Source organism: Meles meles, chromosome 10 (genome assembly GCF_922984935.1).
Source record: "Meles meles chromosome 10, mMelMel3.1 paternal haplotype, whole genome shotgun sequence".
NCBI lineage: Eukaryota > Metazoa > Chordata > Mammalia > Carnivora > Mustelidae > Meles > Meles meles.
In genome coordinates this window covers 23,643,331-23,669,387 of record NC_060075.1, presented here as the reverse complement: position 1 = coordinate 23,669,387, position 26,057 = coordinate 23,643,331, and the positions used below count along the sequence as shown (strand labels likewise).

Genomic DNA, 26,057 nt, shown 5'->3' with positions numbered 1-26,057 from the left:
CATTCCTTGAATTTAGTTAACCAAGTAACAATGGCCATCACTGAAGAATTTAAGTATTATAGTACAAACCTGTAAATTGTATTTGCGGGTAGAGGATGAGTTGCCTAGGCCTAATCTGAGTTTTACAGTGATTTGCGGTCTCCGTAGGATTTTGGGGGCGGGGGGTGGGGGAGAGGGATTGCAACTAGGAGGACCATGAACTGATAAAGGTGAATTGGGCATGCCTAAGTGGATGGTCCTTGGTTGCAGCTTTGACATCAACTCCTATTGATAACTCTCAATATAATTGTTGACTTTGTTCGTCTAATGATGTGTCACAAGATACGTATTTGTGGCATTTTCTATATGTTGCACTAGCACAGGAGATCGGGAACTGATATTAACAAATTTACTATAACATGGGTGTGCTGGGGTGTAGCCAGGGATAGCCACTGGAGATGGTAGGCTGTAACATCCTAGATCCTTTGTGAACTCTTAAATACGGTTGTTGGTTGATGTTGTAATTTACGTATTAGAGTTAAAACAGCTGAAATAACACTTTGCCTGTTGCTGCCTGATAGCCAGTTCCGGTAAGGGGAATTGGGGGTTGGAGAGCAGGCAGGAACTACATTGCTGCCAAGTACTGTACAGCTAATCCAATAAAATGTATTGGTATATAAAAAATGCAAGACTTTGTATTAGGGAATGTAGAAAGACACTAATTTGTAATAGCTGAGAGTCCTGCCTTTTAAAAATGTAGTGTCTATAGGGGAGCTAAGGAGACAACTTAAAGTAGCCTATGATCATTATTGTGGAGTGGTACAAACAAGTTTTATAAAAGTTGAGAGGAATGGGTACGGATTACTTCCAGATGGAGTAATCATCGTAGATACGTCTTTTTATCTAGGACTTTAAAATTATTTATAGACATTTGGCACCGAAGGGAAGTTGAGCTAAAATAACTACCAAATTCTCAAGGATTTAATGTGTGTTAAGCATGCACTGCAACATTGCAACCAGAAAACAAAACTCTTGTCCCTGCGTTTTGCAAGGCATTCCTATGGCCATTAATTATGTGTTAAAGTTTCATCAGCCCCAAAGGAAACTTTTTTCTCCCAGAGTTTTTAGAACTTTTTTCTTAATGTTTTCACTCTGTAACCAGAAAACTTTAAAGTTTGTACTGAGCTGCTTTAGTTATGAAACTAAGGAAACCTGAGTAATGGTTTGTCATTCTCAAAGCTCTTTAGGCAAATTTTGCAGTTTTTGTATTCTCAGCTGTCATATAAATGTGTGCTCTCAGTACCACAAATAATTTAATTAGAATGTGTTAATGATCTGATGAAATTTGCTTTGTCACTAGAGAAATATTGAATAACTGGTTTGTCATTATAACTCTTATCAGATCACAAAGGATGACATTATTCCTTGGATGTGATAATCCATTGTGGTGCTTGCACTAAAATTGTAAGTGAGGAATGTCAGATAAAAACAGATACCTTTAATTTCTGTATTTCATAACATTCATAACAGCCTTAGTACATTTACGCTGCTGTCAGGCTATTCCCCCAACCCAAGACGATGTAGACACTTAAGGAGTGAGATCCTGGTTTTGCTGCATTGTAGAGGATTGGCCTTTTTTTGCTGATCCAGCTCAGAGAACTGGAATTTTACTACCACACCCATTTCTCCCACTTGTTAACTTTGAGCAGTGGGTCTTTGGTCGACCAAAATACCTGTGGGAATCACTCAGTGCTAATGTTCTTGAGAAGTTGTATTTAATCCAGACATCTGAATTTTCCTGGAACAATTTCAGTGTTCTGTGACCAGTGACTGGGAACAAAGGGATGGATATGGCAAGAATTTAGAGCTTTCAAGGAAATTTTTGAATGGATAAAATAAACTCATTCTTAAGGCTAGTCTTTGTTATTGAAAGAAATTTAGGCTTGTGCTATTATTCTTTTCTCTTTACAAATTAACTGGAGGAGTCCATGAAAATAACTGTGGAAGACCAGTATTGGTGAGATATTTCAAAAGGATGATAGTTACTTGATATCTTTCCTGTTCTGTTTAATTTATGTCTCTAATATGGCATTATCTAGTAGAAATATAGTACATGTCACATGAATATATTTTTACTTGAAATTGTTAAACAAATTAAATTGATTTTAATAATTTAATCCAGTACATACAAAATGCCATTTTTCTATGTAAAGTGTAACATTTGATCACAGCTTAATTTACACCAGCCACAGTTCAAGTGCTTAGCAGCTGCATGTGATTCATAGCTATTATCCTGAACACTACAGGTCTAGAGTTTTTTCAAAGATTCTATTTATTTTATTTTAGAGAGAGAGAGCACACGCAGGAGCCGGGGGGAAGGACAGAGGGAGAGGGAGAAACAGACTTTCCAGTGAGCAGGGAGCCCGATACGGGGCTCAGTTCCAGAACCCTGGGATCATGACCTGAGCAAAAGGCAGACACTTAACCGACTGAACCACCTAAATGCCCCTAGATTTTTTTTTTTTTTTTTCTTAAAGAAAAAAAAATTAGATGTTACCCTTGGTGAAGGAGGGACAGAATTTTGGAAAGAAAAACTTACAGGTCATTTGAGAAATAGGAGATGGGGAGATGCTTTTTCCACAGCCATTGATTTACCTTCTAGATCACATGATAAAAGTTCATGCAACTAAGTATTTATGTTTTCCTGATATCCTGTTTTCCATTTGATGTGTAGCTGTGATGAAGAGGGAAGGAGAAAGAGAAGGGCCATTTAGTTTTCCATCATTTGGTTTCAGTTTGAAAAGATAGAGATGCTTCAGAAATAACTGCACTAACGTAGTTCTTCAAATACCTTGTGTGAAAAGTTTTTTTATACTGTTCTCACATCTTCCCGTATAAAATAACCTTTGTCTTGGGGATATCCTTTGTTTCTACTTGAACATTTTTATGTACTGTATGGATTTAGATAAATCCAGTACAGTCTTTTTTTTAGTGTCTATATTCATAGAACAAGAGGCCTTTGTGAAAGTTTCTAATAGTCAGGAGTCGGTATATTATATGTGGGTACAAAGAGTGTATATTTTTTGGAAGTTACTTAAAATGCAGGGTTTTTCATTGTCCACTGCAAGAGAGATGAAAGTAGGACCATTGGCTTTGTCCATCATGCGGTCCCTGTGACCTTTTTAAGTAATTTCATCAGTGGTAGATGGAAAGCTAGATTTCGGGGGATGCCTGGGTGGCTCAGTCGGTTAAGCGGTTGACTTGCTCCTAGGATCAAGTCCCGCATCGGGCTCCTTCCTTGGTGGGGAGTCTGCTTCTCCCTCTGCCTGTAGCTCTCCCTGCTTCTGCTCTCTCTCTCTGACAAATAAATAAATAAAATCTTAAAAAAAAAAAAAAGATTTCAGGGTGGCAGTAGATAGTGAGGATCAGAGATAGTACCATAGACACTCCTATATGGGAGAAGGAAAGGGAAGGGCAACCTTGAATGAATAGCGAGGTCTGGGAAAGACTGATTTTGGATTGTGGAGACCTGAGAAGTGTTGATTGACAGAATAGGGGAAGGAGGGGCATCTGGGTGGCTCAGTGGGTTGAAGCCTCTGCCTTCAGCTCAGGTCATGATCCCCGGGTCCTGGGATTGAACCCCGCATCGGGCTTTCTGCTCTGCGGGGAGCCTGCTTCCTCTTCTCTCTCTGCCTGCCTCTCTGCCTACTTGTGATCTCTGTCTGTTAAATAAATAAAATCTTAAAAAAAAAAAAAAAAAGAATAGGGAAGGAGCCTTTAGAGGCGTGGGATTGGAAGGTTAATGGAAAGAGAAAGGGAAAGGGATGGATAGATGATAAAGCTGAAGCTCTTGACTTTTACTCTGGAATTCTCTTATCCTTGTTATCAAGATGTTAAGCCTCAAACTTAAATGTAGTTTTGCCTCTAAATCAGCGAGTTACTGTTAATTTCTGTATGTTACATGTATCAAAACTTTGTAGAGTATCTTTTCCAGCCTTGGTAATGGGCTTCGGCATTTATTCCTATTGTAACATTTGGGGTTTGCAGGCGTTGTCAAGGAATTATACAAGAATTGTTAGGGCATTTTATTCTGAGGATGTAAATAATTATATATAAAATTTTCCTAAATGTGAAGTTCCCTTCTTAATAGGCATAAAGAAAATCTTCTGTTGCAGTGACATGATTTTACTTGATTTTTTAAACCTCTAACATATAGATACTGTTCGGATATATCACAAAATAGATATTTATTGTGGAAAATAGCAAAGTTGTTTCTTGTCCCTAAAGAGTTTTATTGGTCTAGAGAATTGTTTGTAGTTTGAGATGGAAGTTTTATTTTGCCCTAAAATAAAGGCATACTCATTTTGGCATTTAAGAGAGCCATTAAATCTTTTAATTTTCTTCTGTTCACTGATTTGATTGATCAGTTCAATTATTGAAGGGCAAGCTGGAGTTATTCTAGAGCAGCATGTTTTACTTTAAAAAGTTTATGTCTTAAGAATAGATATGTGAGGGGCACCTGGGTGGCTCAGTGGGTCAAAGCCTCTGCCTTCGGCTCAGGTCATGATCCTGGGGTCCTGGGATCGAGCCCTACATTGGGCTCTCTGCTCAGCAGGGAGCCTGCTTCCCTTCCTCTCTCTCTGCCTGCCTCTGCCTACTTATGATCTCTGTCTGTCAAATAAATAAATAAAATCTTAAAAAAAAAGAAAAAAGAATAGATATGTGAGGGCGCCTGGGTGGCTCAGTTGGTTAAGCGACTGCCTTTGGCTCAGGTCATGATCCTGGAGTCCCACATCGGGCTCCCTGCTAGGCAGGGAGTCTGCTTCTCCCGCTGACCTTTCTCCACTCATGCTCTCTCTCTCTCTCTCTCTCTCATTCTCTCTCTGTCTCAAATAAATAAAATCTTTAAAAAAAAAAAAAGGTATGTGATTTTTCTTCAGTCTCGTTTTTTAGTCTGGAGAAATAGCTTGAAAATTTTTCTTTGCAACTAGTATTGAAAAGAGTTTTTATAATACTTAAAAAGTAATATACACAGGTGGTACACAGTGTGCATTCATTTACCAAATATAGACGACAGTACAATATTAAAGTCCACTCCACACCAGCCTCACCTCCCCACCCCATCTCTTCTCCCTTGAATCTGGGGGTTACCACTGTTTTTATATAGATGTTTATTCTTCCATGCTATTTTTGCACATAGGTCTTCTATTTTATACAAATAAAAACAACCTCAGAGGTTGTTTGGTTTCGCTTTTTACATAAATCTTAACATTGTTTTGCAACTTGCTCTTTTGTTGTTCACTTAACATGTCATAGTGACTTCTCCATTTCAGCGCAAATAGATCCATACCTTCTACCTTTGTGTAGTCTCCCATAATATAGATTTAATATGTATTTACTAGTTCTCTGGTTTAGTTTGTTTTCCATTTTTTTTTTATCATTATAAACGTTCATTGTGGAATATATTTGTGCAAGTGTCTTGTATACAGATTTGGGCATTTTGATGGGATAGCATGACACAGAATACTGATGAAGTTTCAGAAGCATAGCTGAGTTCTGACATTGGTGGGAACAGCTTAAGAAAAGTCCCACCTTCTTCCCATTTCCCTAGCAGTCTCATGGTCTTGCTTTCACATTGTGTCTTACGGGTTTTCATCAGTCCATCAGTCTTACCAACCATCCAGTAAGAGTACTTTTTTTTTGAGAATGGGCATCCCAGGAGTGACTGCCTCCAGTCATCTCCTTAGAGGTGTTTGTGTTTGACTTACTGATGCTGTCCTATTTACTATAGAATATTTTCTACAGTCTGTCGATGACTCCTCTGCCATTTCAGGACCTTCTCCCCTTCCCCACTACACTACTTTCCCAGGTATGGAATACAGTGTCCTTGTGTGCTTTACAGCCTGAAAGTTATTCATGGCAGCCTCAGGTTGTGCTTTTGTATAATCATCTCTCTAGGTTGTGTTGGGATTAAACCTATTTCTCTATTTGCTTTGCTCCTACTTTTAAGGAATCTTTATGTAACATGCTCACCATTAGCTGTTGTAAGCATTTTTTTAGTTTACTGAATCCAAAGGACTCTATAAATCCAAGGTAATACAATGTAACTTCCTTTACTATTTGTGGATTACAAGAAGAACATACATTGAAATATGTCTAATCTATTGGCATACTTAATTTCTTTATCCCCTGGAACAATTTATTCTAGCTCCCAATACTTTCAGGCAGGATCAGATATATGGAGTTTCTTCATATTAAGTATATTTTCAGGTCAGTTTTTTTTTTTTCCCCAAGATTTTTCTTATTTATTTGTCAAGAGAGAGAGCACAGCAGAAATGGAGCCTGATCTGAGCCAAAGGCAGGCACTGAACCAACTGAGCTACCCAGGCACCCCTAAGAGAAATAATTCTTAATCAGGAAGAAACAAGATAGGGTGTTTGTATGATTGCAGCTAATTTTTTTTTTAAGATTTTATTTATTTGAGAGAGAGAGAGCACAATCAGGGGGAGGGACAGAGGGAGAGGGACAAACAGACTCAATGTTGAGCGGGGAGCCCACTGCAGGACTCAGTCCCAGAACCCTGGGATGCTTAACTGACTGAGCCACCCAGGCATCCCTCAGGTCAAATTTCTTAAGATATTACTTAATCTTAATAACTTACTTAATCTTAATAACTGAATAATTACTTAATCTTAATAACTGCAATGTTAGTTAAAATAGTGGTTCACAGCCTGGCTGCCTTTTAAAAATATTAATAAGGGTGGGACTTAGTGATGATATTTCTTGAAAGTCTTTGGGTGATTCTAGGGTACAATCTAGATTCAGAACCACTAAGTTAGAAGTCCTGCTGAAAGAATTTTCATGTTTTTAAAAATATTCACGTATAAATTGTGAGCCCTTGGATAGATGATTCCACTAGTGACATCCTGGGGAAGTTGAAGTCTGGCTAGCATAATCTTCAAATTAGGGTAAAGTAATGCATTTACCTTTCATGTGATGCAGTGGTCCTCTGTACTGAGCCTTTTACTAGTTTCCTAGGGCTGCTGTAACAAATTAGCACAAACTGGGTGGCTTAAAAGGTCAGATGCTTATTCTCTCATAGTTCTAGAGGCTAGAAGTTAGAAATCAAGGTGTTGGCTGAGCATGCTCTGTCTGAAGGCCCTAGGGTAGGATCCTTCCTTCCCTCTTCCTAGCCTCTGGGGTTGCCAGGAATCCTTGACATTCCTTGACTTGCGATGCATCATTCCAATTCTCCCTCTTCATAAATTGGCATTCTCTGTGTGACTGTCTAAATTTCCCTCCTTTTATAAAGATATCAGTCATTGGATTAGATCCCATCCTCTAATCCAAAATGACCTCATTTTAACTTAATTACATCTGCAAAGATCCTGTTTCCAAATAAGGTCATATTTTTTTTAAAGATTTTATTTGTTTGACAGAGCACAAGCAGGGGGAGCAAGAGAGGGAGAAGCAGGCTCCCGCTGAGCAGGGAGCCCAGTGTGGGGCTCGATTCCAGAACCCTGGGATCATGACCTGAGCCAAAGGCAGGCGCTTAACGACTGAGCCACCCAGATGCCCCTAAGGTCACATTCATGAATACTGGCCCGTTAGGACTTCAGGATACATATATATATATATATATATATATATATATATATCTTTTGGAGGGACACAAACCCACAAACAAGCTTCATGCCTAATAACTACCTGCCTATCCAGTAAGGGAGCCATTGGTTACAAGTGGAAATGAGTAAGAGATTTTCTGAATTTACAAAAACTGACTCCCTGCGGCGGGGAAGGCATTCAGAATCTATGTTCTACTGGTGAAAGATTAAGTTAAAATATGAAAGTTGGGAAAATCTTTGCTCTTGATTTTTAATTTGACAGTTTTTTTTCTCTAAGACCGTACTGTCTCTAGACAATACTGTGGGGCATCTGCCCTGCGCCCTCTCTGCGATTTTTTGGTCAGTATTTTTTTGGTAAAGTGTCCAAGCCTTATGCTTGTTCATTAGAGTCAGCTGTGACTGCCAAGATTCTGACGGTATGGAGTAGGTCCTGGGGGTCTGTACTTTGAACAGTACTCCAAGCATCCTCATGCCAGGGAAAGTCGGGGAAACACAGTATAAGGAATGCTGAAGGGGTTGTTCTCCGTCACTGTACCATCTGAATGGTTCGATCTCTGAAGGTGGTTCAAAGTTGACCATGGATATGGGAGACAATTTGTTGCTATGTATAGGACAAGGAATCTGCTCAAATAGTTCGTGGTTCCTCATCTGATGATCACTGTTATCACCTGAGAAACATTCACAACTTCAGGTGCATGCATGCAACTTCAGAGATTCTAATTGAATGGGGGAATTTTTTTTAAGCTCTTAGGTGATCCTAATAACCAGCCAGTTTTAAAGACCAGATCCCTGATGTAGTACAAAAAGTAAAGTTATTTGTAGTCAATAGGTCTGAATTTAAATAAAGTTGGTCTTTTCGCTTTTAAGTCTTAAGAACTTGGGCAAGAAAGTTAATGTGTTTTTAAAAAGGAGCCTACTTACAGGGTGGATATTCTAACTGATTCTTTGTCAGCTTCCAATCACATGAAGGAAACTGGTGAAAATTCCTCACCATAATATTGGAAAGTGATATTCTACCATTCTTATTTTTTGGATTAAGTAATAGTATTTGGGATATCAGATTAATAACTTGATATGAGCTTTTAATTTCTTATTTGATTACAGAGCACACTGTTTCCTGAATTAACTGTTGTTTTTCTTTAAGATCTAATTATCATGGACCTGCGACAGTTTCTTATGTGCCTGTCACTGTGCACAGCCTTTGCCTTGAGCAAGCCCACAGAAAAGAAGGACCGTGTACACCATGAGCCTCAGCTCAGCGACAAAGTTCACAATGATGCTCAGAGTTTTGATTATGACCATGATGCCTTCCTGGGTGCCGAAGAAGCAAAGACCTTTGATCAGCTGACACCAGAAGAGAGCAAGGAAAGGCTTGGGTAAGTCACCGGCTTTCAGGGGGCTAAAGTAATGGCATTTCATTACAAATCAGCTCATTCTTTTTTTTTTCTTCTGGCTTGGCCACCCAGTAGGACTGTTTTGAACTACATTTTCTGAAAGCTAACCACAGAATTGCTAGCACTGAAATTTAATTAATTGCTTGCTTTCATAAATTTCTCCACTAACAGTTTCACTTCATTCTACAAAGCAAAGTCATTTTTGCTTAAAAGTACCAAATGCTACCGCACCCAAATTGAAATATATCTTATTTCCAAAGGAACATTACATGGGGGGCCTCTCATCCCTGATGTTTTTAATTTTTAAAAATGATCTGTGACCTAGTCATTGTTCCCCAAGCCAAGCCTTTGAGTGGAAAATAAACTGCAAATGAGACCCCTGGGCTAATTTCTAAAGTTTTGTGATTTATGAGACTATCCTTCACCCTCTTTGTTTTCATTCTCAGATATTTGCTTAATTAAAAACGAAAGCCTTTTAGAAGATTGTAATAAGTAACAGTTTTAATGTTGAGTGTGAGTTGCACTTTTTTTTTTAAGATTTTATTTATTTGAAAGAGAGAGAGTGAGAGAGAGTGAGCATTAGCAGAGGGGAGGGGAGAAGCAGACTCCCCTGCTGAGCAGGGAGCCTGACTTGGGGCTCGATCCCAGATCTTTAGGATCACGATACAAGCCGAAGGCAGTCACTCAAGCAACTGAACCACGTAGGTGCCCCTGTGTTGTTTAATAACAGGGGGGCCATAGTTGGGTTCTGTGGCTCTCAGCAGGCATCTTTTAACCTAGTGAGTTGAATTGGTGGAATCCCAGTTGATATTTCTGAGGATCTAAGAATGTCTTTTTTTTTTCTCTTGGCAAGCAACCCTTGCTTTTTGAGGAAATGCCTTATTAGTGAACATTTTCTCCTTAATGAGCACCATTGCTGTAACTTTCTGAACTATATTTAAGAGATTTGTTTGGAAAGTTGTATTACGTAAGAATTTCCAAAAGTATTTTGCCATCCTGGATAGGACTATGAGTAGAAGATGTTATAGAGGGACGCCTGGATGACCCAGTTGGTTAAGTGTCTGCCTTCGGCTCAGGTCGTGATCCCAGGGTCCTGGGATCAAGTCCCACATCAGGCTCCCTACTCAGCATGGAGCCTGTTTCTCCCTCTGCCTACTGCTCACCCTGCTTATGCTTTCTCTCTCGCCTCTCTTTCCAACAAATAAATGTTTAAAAAAAAAAAAGACATAACAGAGTTTGTTTTGGGTGATACTTCAGAATAAATTTATCCTTTTATTGGATTATCTGCAAACTAAAGGATACAATATTTTCTTAAATACTGACAGAAATACTCAAAAGATTTTTGCTATGTAGAATGAGAAACTACAAACATTTGAAAATAGGAAAAACAAATACATTAAAGAGTCGGTCTTCTGTTAGGTTGCTTTTGTAACTAAGAGACCATGCTCACTTTTAATTTTATAACTGTGCTAACATTTGGACTAAAAATAGGAATGCATGAGGGTGTCCTCAGTCTTCATGTCTTACCTGTTAATAATGTGCATGTCTGACCCACATTTGGGTCTTCACATGGCTCTTCACAGAATTACTGTTAAATAATGAAAGGCATTTAGCCTTGGTGTCAGTCAGTATGTTCTGGCTGTATGCAGGTAGTGGAGCTCTGCTAGCAGTTTTCAGTGGAGAGAATGTTCTTTTTTGTCATTAGTAAATAGCAAAATGTCAGCACATGAGCAGACTCTATATTTGATTAGAATAAGATGGTTAAAATAATGCTTTTCATAAAATGTATGAGCGAATAGTATTTGCTTCTAAGTTTTGGAGATAATGAGAAATAATGTGTATTGGAAGTAAGGATTCCAGATGAATTTTTTTTTTTTTTCTTTTTCCCTAAACTCATTCATCGTGGCATTTCTAAACATTGTTTTGTTAGGTAACTACACACCAGAGGTTGGGGACAACAGATTCCCCACCCCCCAGCTGCCTGCTTCCACCTATATAGAAGGCAGGTGATTAGGAGAGATGATCATTGTTAACATCTATAGTTGCAGAAATTCACCATTATTTTTAAATCTTCAGTAATATTTAAAAACATTTTATTTAATAGAATTTTCCCTTTTTCTTAAAAATGTTGACAGATAGAACATCTTTTCTTAGTGTGTATTCTCCTTCTGCCATCCAAAGGAGTCTTAAGTGTACTTAATTTTCATTTATGTGTCCTTCAAATGAGGTTTATTTGTTTTGAGGTGGTGGCCCTTAATACTCAAAAGTTTTCATCCTTGGCATATTTGCTTCAGAAATGAACTAGAGCAGTTCCTCATCCTTCTTGAGATCACAGGCCAACCCCTTTAAGAGTCTAAGGAAAGCAAAGGACTACCTCAGAAAAGTACACATATGAATATATATAAAATTTTGCATGCTATAAATTTCAGGAATATTTTGCATCTTTCTGGAGCCTACTTACTTGGGTTCATTAAAACAAAACAAAAAACCCAAAGGATTTGCTTTTCGATTCTTGAAATGTAGAGGCATGTGTTACTCCTTAGGAGAAATAACATGAGGTCCACTAAGTATATTGTGTCTATCCTGAAATAAATGCTTATTTGGTGGCATCATAACTACATCTATAAGGTCCTTCAGTGTCACAGGAGAAAAACACCATTAGCTTTATAAATTTGCATAGGTTTTAAAAGATCAGAGTTTAGAGCTTAGTGCCTAAAATAGGATATACCCACTTACACTGTACTTTTACAGCTGCCTACAGGCTGGATGGCCAGCAAGATAAGAATGGCATGCATATATATACATACATATATATTTACATTTTTATATTTATATATTTAATATTTTACTTACTTATTTGAGAGAGAGCATGATAGGGGAGAAGGTCAGAGGGAGAACCAGACTCCCCGTAGAGCTGGAAGCCTGATGCAGGACTCAGTCCCAAGGCTCCAGGATCATGACCTGCACCAAAGGCAGTGGCCCAACCAACTGAGCCACGTAGGCGCCTGGCTTTTATATTTTTAAATGGTTATTAAAATATAGAGATATGAGACGAACCATATGTGGCCGACAAAATAAACATTTACTATCTACCCCTTTCCAGAAAAAGTTTGCCAACCTCTGGGTTAAAGCATTTGAGATACGTCTGTGGGAATAAATAGAGTGGAGTTCAGCCAACTTCATTAACAAACGCCCATCTTGAGCAGTCATACGCCTCTTTATCTGAATGATCCTTCTCTTTAGGCCATTTATAATAGTTTAAAATTTTCATTTGAGAATGGGAGGCATTCTGATACCTTACCCTTTTCTTAATGGTACAGTGGAACAATTGGTAGTCAGTAATACCATTTGGATATAAACTGGATTCCTTTGTAGATAATGCAGAAGTGTATAGCTTACTGGTATAACTTAATGTGTTAATATTTTTTTAAACTCTCCAGAGTTGAAGTTGCAAAAAAAAAAAAAAAATTTGTCTTATGCCAGTGTAGATAGAGGAGGGTATTTAAGAGATAGAGTCTTACTGCTTTACCTTTTCTTTCTTTTTTTTTTTTTTTTTTAAGATTCTATTTATTTATTTGACAGACAGAGATCACAAGCAGGCAGAGAGAGGGGGGAAAGCAAGCTCCCTGCCGAGCAGAGAGCCTGACGCAGGGCCTGATCCCAGGACCCTGGGACCACAACCCGAGCCAAAGGCAGAGGCTTTAACCCACTGAGCCACCCAGGCCCCCCTGCTTTACCTTTTCTATTAACATTTTAGAGGAAAAGCTAGATTACACGTTCCCTGAAGAAAAATTACAGAGTTTAAGGACTAGATGGCTAACAACATACTCAATATCAAGATGAATCTCTTTTCATAGTGTCAGCAGTACTCTGTGATTTTAATCATTTTCCAATATTCATGAAATGAATGCAGAGTGGGAAAAGACATTATTTGCTACCAAGTGACAGTCTTTTTCAATCCTGCAAATAGTAGGGCATAGGAGTATGCCAAGATTTCAGATCTCTTGGATGTTTTGAAGTTCCCATTCCAAACTGGGCCACTTAATTGGGTGACACTACATAGGTTGTCTGTGCCTGTATAAATGAGAGGTTGCGTCCTTAGAGGTTTATATGTCATGCACACATTTCGAAATTCTTAATTAAACTTGAGATGGCAAGCCTGGAAGAAAAGCTCATGAAGGGTGAAGTATATTGATTCTTTAGCTTTATAGTTTTGCTTTATCATCTGTATCCTCACCCTCTCAGCTTATTAACATTCTCCTAAGCTCATGTATGTTGGGGCAGACTTTCTTTTCACATCGTTTCCTCAGAGTTCTCTGTCTTTGTGGTTATATGTGAAAGTTCAAACATAATGTATAATTAGCTGCTAGTTGTTTTTTTAGAATAAACATGCTTCTGTCCTTCTGTCTTTGTGTAACTTTGTGGACTTTTTTCCCCTCTGTTTTGGGGTGTGTGTGTGTGTGTGTTGGGTTTTTGGCTTCTGTTTTTAAATCTTAACTTGAAGTAAAGTGATCCCAGAACTATCTTTGTATCTTTATATTTTTACCAAAAGTGTTAACCTTTTTTTAAAGAGCAACTGGATTTTTTAAAGTCTGGTTTAAATTTTTGAATTTTTAGAAAACCATGTCAGTGATTGTGATTATTTATCAAGAAATTGAGATTCTTCTAAAAGCGGTAAAGAAAAACATAAAGATTTGCGTGTTTTTTGATACAAAGAATGGAGAATGCAGCTAGGAATGGATAGTCACTCCTGAGTTCTGACTGTTGGCTGTAACCTATCCCTAAAGGGATGAGACTGGGTTTGCTTTTGGATGTAAGTGTACCAGCCATGGACTGTGCTTGCCTTACCTGGAGAGCTCATTTCAGACCACTGACAGGTCACTTATGAGAAATACTTTCAGTTGCCTGTCTGGAAGGTTTTTTTGGAGACTTTTTTTTTTATGTCCATGCTTTAGCCCTGGGCAACACCTCTGGTTACAGCACACACCTGGCTAAGTCTAGAGGGAGCCTTGTGTCCTTTTAACCTCTTGCTGGATTTCTCTGCATTTTCTACAGAAAGATTGTAAGTAAAATAGATGGCGACAAGGACGGGTTTGTCACTGTGGATGAACTCAAAGACTGGATTAAATTTGCACAAAAGCGCTGGATTTACGAGGATGTAGAGCGACAGTGGAAGGGGCATGACCTCAATGAGGACGGCCTCGTTTCCTGGGAGGAGTATAAAAATGCCACCTACGGCTACGTTTTAGGTAGGTCCCTGCTATCTGGGGGAAAAAGCCTTATGGAGCTGGCACCTTGAAACGTAACTGTTTTGTCTTGTAGAATGATTGTAGATAAAATAGACGTGGATAAAGATGGGTTTGTGACGGAGGGGGAGCTGAAATCCTGGATTAAGCACGCCCAGAAGAAATACATATATGACAATGTTGAAAACCAATGGCACGAGTTTGATATGAATCAAGACGGCTTAATCTCCTGGGATGAGTACAGAAACGTGACTTATGGCACTTACCTGGGTAAGGGGCAAGATGTCAGCCTGATAGAGACCATGGTCTTGAGTCAAAGAAACAAATGGGTCACACAGTGAAGGAAAGTGCTTATTTTAAATAGTCCAATGCTGAACTGATTTCCCTTTATTTTACCAACTTTTGATGCATATATTAAGTATTTTATTAATTTTGATTTTCTAAGGTCTGGCATCTTCTATATCTTTAGCATTTCAGATAATATTATTTTACCAAGTTTTCTTTCTGTGATCCCTCAGAGACCATTTTTAGAGTAGATCTCGTCTAAAAGGCTGCATTGTTTCAATAATGCAAAAGCAAGAGACTTTGAGATGTCTCTTGACATAGTCACACTAAAGTATTGGACCTGATGGGTGTTATATGCAACTGATGAATCACTAATTTCTACCCCTGAAAGTAATAATACATTATATATTAATAAATTGAATTTAAATAAATAATATATAAATATGTAATATTTATAATATATATGCTATATATCGTATATATAAATAATATGTAAATATAAATACTTTTTTTTTTTAAGTATTGGACCTGAAATTCAAACCAAATTAGATTCCTTTGTAACTCGTGGGAATAGAAAAATTACTGTCTTTCCTTAATAAAATAAATATCAAATATAATAGCTTTCCCTTGATAAAATTTAACTCCTTTATTTTAGTATATCTGCCAGCCAAAAGTTTAGAAATGAAAATTTCCCATTTGTTTTCTCTGGCACATGAGTTTATCAGCCTGCTATGCAAATGCTTCAAGGCAAATAAATGTGACTTTGATTGCTTTCTGTTGATTTGATAGCTTATGTGCTTGGGCCACCTGTTAGTAATTTTCTTTATCTTATTACATTTGCCTGTTGCTGAATGCTAGGTGGCAATCTTACTGAGTTGATGACTTAGGATGTTTTTGTTAGTGAGATTCCTGTACTTGGTTACAATTTGAGATAAGAATGTATAAGTGTTACTTCTTGCATTTTTATCCTGGAAATTAGGCAAATTTCTGGGTTAAAGCAGGCATTCTCCACCACTGATTAACAAGCAGTGAGTGTATAATAGTCTGTTTCCCCCACTGGATAGCCAGCTGTCTGTGTTAGTTATAGGACTGCATGCATTTCTAGTGAAGAAACTTTTATTTCTGTGTTGGGCTTATTCTCATTCCTAAGACTAAAGTGGCAATCTCTCTTCATGCTTGACACTTAGCCAAGAACCAAACATATCCTTCACCCAATTAAGAACATGTGTATTAAAAGTCAGTGCAGATGGAGAGGCACCCCGTGCTTCTTGCTTTCTGGCTAAAAGCCAACACCCTCCTGAGTTATTTGGACTTATAAAAATAGAGTGAAGGGTAGGCTATTGGTGATCTAAACAAAATGGTGTGTTAATAAATCTCCATTCAGACCTACGTAGGCACTCACTTGCTATCCAGAATGAATCTTAAACTCTGTATGATTATGTGCATAAAAATCTGCTGAGAGCTCTGTTGCTCTGATAGGTCAAATGATTCAGTGTAATGGGTATTTCTACTGAGACTGCGTATGCTGAAGCACTCACTAGAGAAGCTGTATCTTTATAAGGCATCTTTCCCTCAAGGCATGTGGGTGGTTAGTGCTGGGGTAATGAGGCGACTTGCAGAAGTGCTGAGGGGCTTTTTGTGAGTATATTCTTGATTCAGTTTTTGAGTTCAGGCATAAATCATTGTAGCTTTAAATTAAAATCTGTCTTAATGAATCTGCTTTCCACAAAAGGAAGGTTAACTCTGTCTCTGCCACAAGTAAAAATTTAAAAATACCAAGATCCATTCTGGCTGTACCAAAACTAGATCAAGAGCCTGCCCCAAATGATACTGGCTGGATAGCACAGAAAACATACTTAGGATAGATCTGGCACTCCAAGCAATGACAGCAAACACAGGAGTTTAGTTATTAAAAATGAAGTTTTTATCTTCCTTCTTCATCTTTCTGTATATCTATGATTGCAGTCACCATGTTTTACCCTAAGCAGAGAAGAGGGCTCTTTGTTAAGAATCTAGTCTTAATGTATAAGTTGTCTTCTATTACCTTTTTTTTTTTTTAAGGTTTTGTTTATTTGACAGGGAGAGACTGCAAGGGAGGGAACCCAAGCAGGGGGAGTGGGAGAGAAGCAGGCTTCTCGCTGAGCAGGGAGCCCGATGTAGGGCTCTATCCCAGGACCCTGGGGTCAAACCACCCAGGCACCTCTTCTATTCTTATTTTTGTTACGTAGTTAGGACTGAAACTTTATTTGTTTGGAAGAGATGACTTAGTATCTTTAAAGAGTTATATATTTTCCTTTAATTCTCCATCTTCAACCTGTTACGGTTTTGACTATCAGGATACTCATGATTCAATAAGCCATCTTACTGAATTTTGACACTTGAGAAAGAATGAAGCTTCAAACTGCCCAACTCTTGAAGTATAGCAGTAGTTTGTTTTTGTTTTCTAAACTGTGCTTAATGGATGGAAGGATTGAACGACAGTATCAGCAATCAGCAGTGTGATGTTAATTGTTAAAGGGGTCCTGTGGGTCTTTTTATAAAACTAGTGTCGTATCTTTTTTTATTTGATCAGTATGTTGTAGGAAAGATTGTTTCTTAGGTTTAATGTGATGTCTTTTACATTTCATAATATCTTCACATTTTCCTTTTGGTCCACACAGCAGATTGAAAGGGGTTTTTTGCTTATTTGTTTTGTTTTTCCTACAGATAACTCCTTAACATTTTTTTTCAGCTTAAACTGAATTTCATTCTTCTAGATTCTTATATAGAGTCTAAATAACTGCTGCTTCTGTAGTTCAGCAAACAGATGTTTAGGTCCAGCTTCAATTTGGTTGTAATTTGGTTGTAATCCTTTATTTTTTGTTATGGCTTTATTGAGGTATAATTGACAAATAATACACTGCACATAATTAAAACACACAATTGATGAATTTTGCCATAGGTATATACCAACGGACCCATCACTATAATCAAGATAAATGATACAGCCATCACCCAAAAAGTTTCCTTGTGTCCCTTTATAGTCCTCCCTATCCCTGGGTAACCCCTGACCTATTTTCTGTAACTCTGGATTAGTTTTGCATTCTATAATCTTATAGAAATGGGGAGGGGGCTGTTGGCAAGCAGTGCTTACAACTCATGGTAGATCTCTGAGTTGGCTGAAAAAACTAAAGTGTGACCCTTCAGAGGATAATATTCTGTTGACTTGAATCAAAGTGGCCTTAATATGAGATAGGAGGTCTTTGATATCTAGCTTCTCAGTGGGAGCCTAATGTTCAATAAAAATAGCAATAGCTAACACTTATTGAGAGCCAATAGCTAGGCACTGTTCTGAGCACTTAGATTTATTCGCTCATGCACACCTCCTAAAAGTCCTGGGCAGCAGGCACTGCTCTTATCATTTTACAGATGAGTAGATTAAAGCACAATTTAGTACTTGCCCACAGTCACACAGTTAGGAGGTGGTAAAGTTTAGGATTCAAACCGAAATAGTATGACTTGAGAACTACCACTGTGTCTCAGATATAACCAGAAAGCTTGAACCTTCTAGTAGCCTTAACACCAAAAGTAGTAGCAGTGTCGCATAATAGCTTACATAGCCAAGGAGCCGGGTTCCGTTGGAATGGCAAACATTTACATTCAATTTGCGTCTGACTTTGACTACCAAAACTGAATGCTTTCACACTGTTACAGTTTTACCTGTGTAGTCAGGTGATTTCTTCATTGCTTGATTTATCTTTCTTGTAAATTGATTCCTCAGTCCACACATTTTCATGTTTTGTTGGCAGTCTTATGATTTGACCTAAACGTTTTGTTTTCTAGATGATCCAGACCCTGATGATGGATTTAACTATAAACAGATGATGGTTAGAGATGAGCGGAGATTTAAAATGGCAGATAAGGATGGAGACCTCATTGCCACAAAGGAGGAATTCACAGCTTTCCTGCACCCTGAGGAGTATGACTACATGAAAGATATAGTAGTACAGGTTGGTGGAGAGCAGTGATTCTCAATGGAAACCCAGTTCCTCTTTTTGTTGCTTATACTGTTTTTCCTCTTTATTCTTTACTCTGTATCTGGAAGAATGACTTGCTTTTATTTTTAAGCAAACTCTAAGCCCCAGTGTCAGGCTTGAACTCACGACCCCGAGATCAAGAATCACATGCAGTACTGACTGAGTCAGCCAGGCGCCCCAGGAAAATCCTGGTTTTTGGGGTTTTGTTTTATTTATTTTTTTTAATTAACACATAATGTATTATTAGCCCCAGGAGTACAGGTCTGTGGATCGCCAGGTTTACACACTTCATAGCACATACCTTCCCAAATGTCTTTAACCCCACCACCCTCCCCCTACCCCCCTCCCTCCGGCAACCAAAAATCCTGTTTTTTAAAAATGTCCCATAACCGGTGATCAGACACTAATAACAGTAATATTGAAGAATTCTCACAGAAGACAGTTACCAATAAAACAAACTACAGACTTTATAGTTTGTAAACATAAAATATAGACTACAGTTATAGACATACTGGTCACATCTCCTGTTAGAATGACTTCAGCATGACTCGGGCTATTCTGCATCATCATGGGCTTGGTGGGATAGGTCATTTTTTAAGTGGTACCAGTGTTTCCCAAGAAGATTCATAGTTATTTTGAGTTGAAGCATAAAAAATAAATGGTGTTTTACCATTTTTTAGCTGGGAAGAAGGCAGTTTCCTGTGGCTTAACCATACCCACACATAAACGTATATGTGTGCGTGTGTGTGTTTTAATGAATGATAAGGTATTGCCTAAATCTCATCCAGATACTTACTTTGTCTCCTCTTCTGTCCAGGAAACAATGGAGGATATAGATAAGAATGCTGATGGTTTCATAGATCTTGAAGAGTATATTGGTAAGTCTGTTTCTACTGTTTTTCCTAGGAGAAGCTGAGAAGCTCTATGGAAGTGTGTTAGCTCATAGAAATAATTTACCCCATGGGTCAACTCTTAGCGTGTCATTAAGGCCAGACGAGCATGAGGAATAGTGGGTTGTGATAAAGTATCTGAAGCAGCACTGTCCAGTCAAAATGTAAATGTGAGCCACATATGTATTTTTACTTTTCTAATAGCCACGTCAAAAAAAGTTTCTTTAAAACATGATTATTTTCAATAATATATTTTATTTAACCTAATATTCTAAAATACTATACTTTCTATGTGTTATCAATATAAAGTTAGGATTTTTTTTTTATTCTGTGTTCAAAAGCATATTTTACACTTGCAGTACATTTCAGTTCAGACCAGCCACATTTCAAGTTCATGATAGCCACATGTGGCCAGCGGCCACCATATTGGATAGCAGTGATACAGTGCATCCCAGATGCCTATGGAATTGACAGTAAAGAGTTGCAGGGAGCCTAGGCTGGCATTAGGAAACCCAAGAGAGGAAGATAGGGAATAGAATAAAAGAGATTGATGGGACGCCTGGGTGGCTCAGGGGGTTGGGCCTCTGCGTTCAACTCAGGTTGTGATCTCGGGGTCCTGCGATCGAGTCCTGCATCGGGCTTTCTGCTCAGCAGGGAGCCTGCTTCCTCCTCTCTCTCTCTCTCTCTGCCTATTGTGATCTCTCTGTCAAATAAATAAATAAAATCTTTAAAAAAAAAAAAAAAAAAAGATCGGTGGGTAAATAAATGACCACGAGTTGCTGATTTCTCTTAGATCCTTTCTTTGTTCCTTTTCATGGTTTTCTGTTGTGTTTTCTGTCTAGGTCTTCTGTCTCCTTTTTTTTTCAAACCTGTCCCTTGAATTAAACAAGTTATTTCTTTTCTCAGATTTTTATCTAATTATACTTGCTATTTGTATATAGATTTATTTACTTAAATTACTCACTGAATATTTACCCTTCTTTTCTTCGAAGACTCACTGATGTGTTTTGAGTTTTTTAGAAAAAGAGAGATGAGCAGTAGAAGATAGATTTTTTTTTAACCAAAATGATTATTTTTAATGAAATTCAGCACAGTGGAAATAAATGTCTGGGTGCACTTACTAAGCCTGTTTCAAAGTTGACTATTTCTGCCTTTAAATATTTAATTATTTTATCTTTTGTTCTTGTCTTTTGCCATTTTATCACCGTTGCTAAAACTGAGGAACTCATTTGACCCTCCAGAGGAGAGGAATTAAAGTTTATAACTGTTAAGTACCATCATTTATCAAGCACTGAGGTCAAATAAGGAGATACTTCTTTCTACATCTCTATCATATAGGTCCAAGGGCAGAGGACTTGTATCTTGAAACTATTAAAACTATCAACTGTGTGTATGTGTGTTTGTTACTTTCTTTTGTAAATGATCAACTAATGTAAACACTTTTACACTGAGGATGCAGGGCTTTGTGAACCTGAAAGTCTCCCAAGCAGTGTCTTCCAGTTTCTGGGGATTGTGCTAGTTTCTACCTTGTTGAGGAAAGAGATCATAAACCAGATGGTCATTGTCTCTCATATTTCGCATTAATAAGAAGTTCCTGGCGTTATACTGTTGAGTATTTTTAGTCTTTAAATTTGTTATAGAGGCACCTGGGTGGCTCAGTTGGTTAGGCGTCTACCTTTGGCTCCCCAAGTCCTGGGTTTAAACTCCATGTCAGATTCTTTGCTCAGCAGGAAGCTGCTCACCCCTCTCCGCTCCGCCTGCTTGTACACTCTGTCAAATAAGTAAATGCAATTTTTTTTAAAAAATGAAAAATAAATTTGTTACAGAATATTGCAAACACATGAAATTAGAATAGTATAATGAACCCCTGTGTACCTGTGCCCAGCCCTAACAGCCATCAGCCCATGGCCAGTCCTTTTAAATCTTTAACTATTTCCTTTTTTTTTTTTAATTATTTTGAAGAAATACCAGTCATCATCTCATCTCATCTGTAAGCATTGGGTTATGTATCTCTAAAAATTTTTTTGACATAGTCTCAAAAAAGTTTTTGAGATTATATTAAAAAAGGAGTAAATCTTTTTTAAATAGAAAATTCAATATATTGTCTTATTTACTTATTTAGCTTTAAAATGTATTTAAATTATGTTGTATATCATATCTTCTATTAATAGTATGTCTTTCAAGGAGTGCCTGGGGGCTCAAGCATCAAGGGTCTTGATTTTGGCTCAGGTGACGATCTCAGGTCAGGGTCATGAGATTAGCCCCTCATTAGGCTGTGCGCTCAGCGTGGAATCTGCTTGTCCCTCTCTCTCTGTTCCCTTGCTTGCTTGCTCTCTCTCTCAAATAAATAAAATCTCTGAAAAAAATAAAAATACATAAAAGTTTTTTTTTCATTCATTTGTTTATTCAAAAGTATGTCTTTTAAGTACACATTTATTCCCTCTCTAATTCAGAATTTCCTCATAGGTGTACTGTGAAAGTTCTTCTTGGCCCGCAGGAGAGCCAAGGCAGGGGCTGACCCAGCAGCTCATACAAATACATTTTCTGATTTTATCTATGTGCTGTAACATAGATAAAGAACTAGGAAGTCCTGCTTTGAGTTATTCCTTCTTTGTTTAAAAAAAATAAAAAGTAGGTCTACTCTTAGCCCTCAAATTCAGAAAGACAACAATACCAAATGACAATAATATAGTTTAGTAACGAGTTCATCCTTTATTCAAGGAAAACAGTCCACGGATTGGGGACTGGTTAACCAACCAGTTAACCAACTGAGCTTTGCAGTGCCTAACAAGCAGTGGAGCACTTTCCCAAGGGATTTTGGGCAAAAGTGAGTTTTATAAAGCATTAGAAGTAGTAACAGAACCAGGATATGATTGGCTAGAAGGCTAGGGATTTCCTTACAGGGCTGGCAGGTCCTGTTTTCTAGGGTGAGGTAAGCTGCAAGTGGAGTTGGAGAATTGTGATTGGCATATGTTAAATTTCCTTGCAGGGTGGTGTTTCCCCTAAGCGCAGGCTAACTTGGGTTCGGATCTGTGGTGTGGCCTGTGCTACCTGAGCAACCTCCATTTTGTGGGTTTCAACGTATGAATTAGCTTTATCACAACTAAATAGATACCTTTCCTTAGAACTGCTAGACATATATAAGGTGTGTTCCCATACCTTGTATGCAGTGCGCATACACTTACTTCAGTGTAGTAAACTCAGTAGTCTTCAGACTTCTTCACTCAAATAATTATGAAAGAATTTTGCCAAACAGTATTCCCTTACACATTTTAAAGTTGGCATCTACAGTATTTAAGTAGAAGTTCATATTTTTTTTAAAGATTTTATTTGCGGGAGCAAGCGGGGGTGGGGGTACAGAGAGGCAGAGGGAGAAGAAGCTGACTCCCTGCTGAGCAGGGACTTTGGGCTCAGTCCCAGGACCCTGAGATCATGACCTGAGCCAAAGGCAGACACTTAACCAATTGAGCCACCCAGGGACTCCTAAGTAGACATTTAAATAATTGTGAAGAAATCTCTCTTGGCTGTAATACTTAATTTTAAAGTACCTTAACTCTTATATAAATCTAGTAAAATTCAAATACCATAGCAACTTCTTGGCCTATAGTGTTCATATAAGTAATTTGAACAGACCAACTTTATTTGTTTATTTATTTGTTTTAGTTGGAGTGTGGGACTGGTGGGAGAAGGAGAGGGAGATAGAGAATCCTAAGCAGGCTTCATGCCCCACACAGAACCTGACTCTGGTCTTAATCCCACACCCCTGAGATCGTGACCTGAGCTGAAATCAAGAGTCAAATGGTTAACCAACTGAGCTTTGCAGGTGCCCCTGAACAAACCAACTTCAGAAGATAATTAGGAAATTCACATTTGGACTGAGTATTCAATAGTCCCAAAAGTTGATTTTTTGAAATGTGATAATGGACATTATGACGTATATATAGCCATCATTTTTAGAGTTACATTTTTAAAAGTACTTAGTAATTGGTTATACGCAGTTTGGGTTTCTAGCATACCCTTCTCAGGTTTTCTTGAGAATTTAAAAATAGCACCTTTCTAGTAGCAATACGTTTAGCTAGCTACCTTGGGTGGAAATGGAATGTAGGGAACAGCTGTCTTTTAAAAGTTAATCTTTATCTTTCCAGACTAGCATCTGGACTAGCCCTTCATTTCTGCATTTCTTGAGGGCTAAGGATTCTCTTTGCACTCATATTACAATCAGCAACTAGAAACAGTCTTCTTTTTTTTTATTCCGTTTAGTTAACATATAGTGTATTATTAGTTTCAGGGGCAGAATTTAGTAATTCATCAGTTGCATTTAACACCCAGTGCTCTTTGTGTCGAGTGCCATCTTAATGCCCATCTCCCCATTATCCCACCCCCCACCCTCAGTTCCCTGTAGTTGAGTCTCTTTGGTTTGCCTCCCTCTGTTTTTATCTTATTTTTCCTTCCCCTGCCCTATGTTCATCTGTTTTGTATCTTAAATTCCACATGTGAATGAAATCATATGGTATTTGTCTTTCTCTGAGTTATTTTGCTTAGCATAATACTCTCTAGTTCCATCCATGTTGTTGCAAATGGCAAGATTTCATTCTTTTTGCTGGCTGGGTAATATTCCGGTGTATGACTTTACCACATCTTACCCATTTATCTGTTGGTGGACATCTGGGCTCTTTCCATATTTTGGCTATTAAGTACATTAAGCAGTTGGAAATATTCTTGTTATAAGGTCATTGAGTAAGCCTCAGGAAAATGCCTTGCTTTCTCTGACCTAAAATACCTTTGTAATTGCTACTAGGTTCCAGACAGATGGATGAGGAAGAAGAGTTAAGCCAGATTACCATGTGGCAGTCTTGAGAAAAAGACAAACTTACCTTTTGCATTATGTACATGTGTGCATGCAGGTGACATGTACAGCCATGATGGAAATGCTGATGAGCCAGAGTGGGTAAAGACAGAAAGAGAACAGTTTGTTGAGTTTCGAGATAAGAACCGTGATGGGAAGATGGACAAGGAAGAGACCAAAGACTGGATCCTCCCCTCAGACTATGATCATGCAGAGGCAGAAGCCAGGCACCTAGTCTATGAATCCGACCAGAACAAGGTAAGTCTGGCTAGGCCCAAACAACCTGGTAGCAATCGAAGTCTGTTTCTAGGGAATTGCCTAAAACATTCCTATTGAGGTACATAGAGCATATAAGGTCTTAATTGGTCTAAGTCTGCTACAAATATTAAGTCGACAATTGAAAATTTACAGGGCAGTGCTAGCTAGGTAATCTCATTTTAGAAATCCCTTTGCCCGGTAGTGTTCACACCATTGGAGGCATTTGGCTTCAGGAAAGAGCCTCTGTATATAGCCTGTGTCCAGTGTGCATCATCTGTTATCTTCGGATCCCCAGGAAATTTTCTTTGCTTTTTTTCCCTTTGTTATTTCTTTTGTGCTTTTACCTATTACAGGCTCATTTGCCTGCTCAGAGTTGCTCATTTCCTTCTTAAATACACTTCTTATTTTTTTTAATATTTTTTATTTATTTATTTGACAGACAGAGATCACAAGTAGGCAGAGAGGCAGGCAGAGAGAGAGAGGAGGAAGCAGGCTCCCTGCTGAGCAGAGAGCCCGATGCGGGACTCGATCCCAGGACCCCGAGACCATGACCTGAGCCGAAGGCAGAGGCTTTAACCCACTGAGCCACCCAGGCGCCCCTTAAATACACTTTTTAAAATTAAGTTCTTTGTAGTAGTTTATAAATCAGCATTTATCTGGAGCTTGTTCAAAGTTTTCTTGATCATTTATCTGAGGCATTTGTTTCATAAAAAGAGCAGTAGTCTCACTAAGCAGTCACCTTTTTCAACAATTGAGTGCTCTGCCTAGAGTAGGCTGAAAATCAATCTAAAGATGGAGGGTTTTGTATTCTGAACATTCTCCTGTCTAGGCCAGTCTTTGCTTTCAAATGCAGTGTCTTATCATCTGAGCGGGTTTAAGGGACAGTCTGTTTTGAGTTCTTGCTGCAGTCACTTCAGTAGCCAGGTGCTGTGTCTCGAGATATGTGAGAAAAGGAAACTCCCAAAGTCATCCCTTGTGAATCTGGCCTAGATAATTTTTGAGCTGAGTGTCTGAGCCTTCATTGGGGGTTGTGTCTGGAATCTGTTGCTGGCTAAGGCATCGCGGGGGTGAAGACTTCGTGCGGACGTTAGCAGATTGTATCGTTCCTGTTAGGCAATGACTGGATTCACTTTAAAGTATTTTCTCCAGTTCTTCCTGTCTCTTACCTATCTATACATAGGCGATGGCCCACATTTTGCTTGATGCATTAAGTTACTGAGCCGTGTTATTTCCACCCTTCTACTTTTAACTTTCTTTTCTTTTTTCTTTTTTTTAAATTTATTTATTTATTTTTTTCAGTGTAACAGTATTTATTGTTTTTGCCCAACACCCAGTGCTCCATGCAATACATGCCCTCCCTATTACCCACCACCTGGTTCCGCAACCTCCCACCCTACTTTTAACTTTCTTGATAAGAAAAATGTGTTAATTGCTATTTTCTTCCCTCTTTGTATGTTGTGGAGGGTTGGGGGTGAAGGTTGAGTTCACATTTAATTTAGTGGGAATTAGAATCTTAAA

The 26,057-nt window shown here is 38.3% G+C and overlaps 1 protein-coding gene across 2 annotated transcripts in view; it reads left to right on the top strand.

The window, feature by feature from the left end:
• Nucleotides 1-26,057, top strand: part of CALU (calumenin) — a 29,710-nt gene that overhangs the window by 1,166 nt on the left and 2,487 nt on the right. The window contains exons 2-6 of one of the 2 annotated variants that reach the window (XM_046021056.1): nt 8,749-8,980; nt 14,321-14,514; nt 18,352-18,518; nt 19,363-19,423; nt 24,340-24,539. In XM_046021056.1, coding sequence (XP_045877012.1) covers nt 8,760-8,980; nt 14,321-14,514; nt 18,352-18,518; nt 19,363-19,423; nt 24,340-24,539 — 843 coding nt within the window. In that variant the 5' untranslated portion in view covers nt 8,749-8,759. Of the gene's footprint in view, nt 1-8,748; nt 8,981-14,053; nt 14,248-14,320; nt 14,515-18,351; nt 18,519-19,362; nt 19,424-24,339; nt 24,540-26,057 lie in introns of both variants that reach the window. The other variant, XM_046021055.1, reaches the window with a different exon arrangement.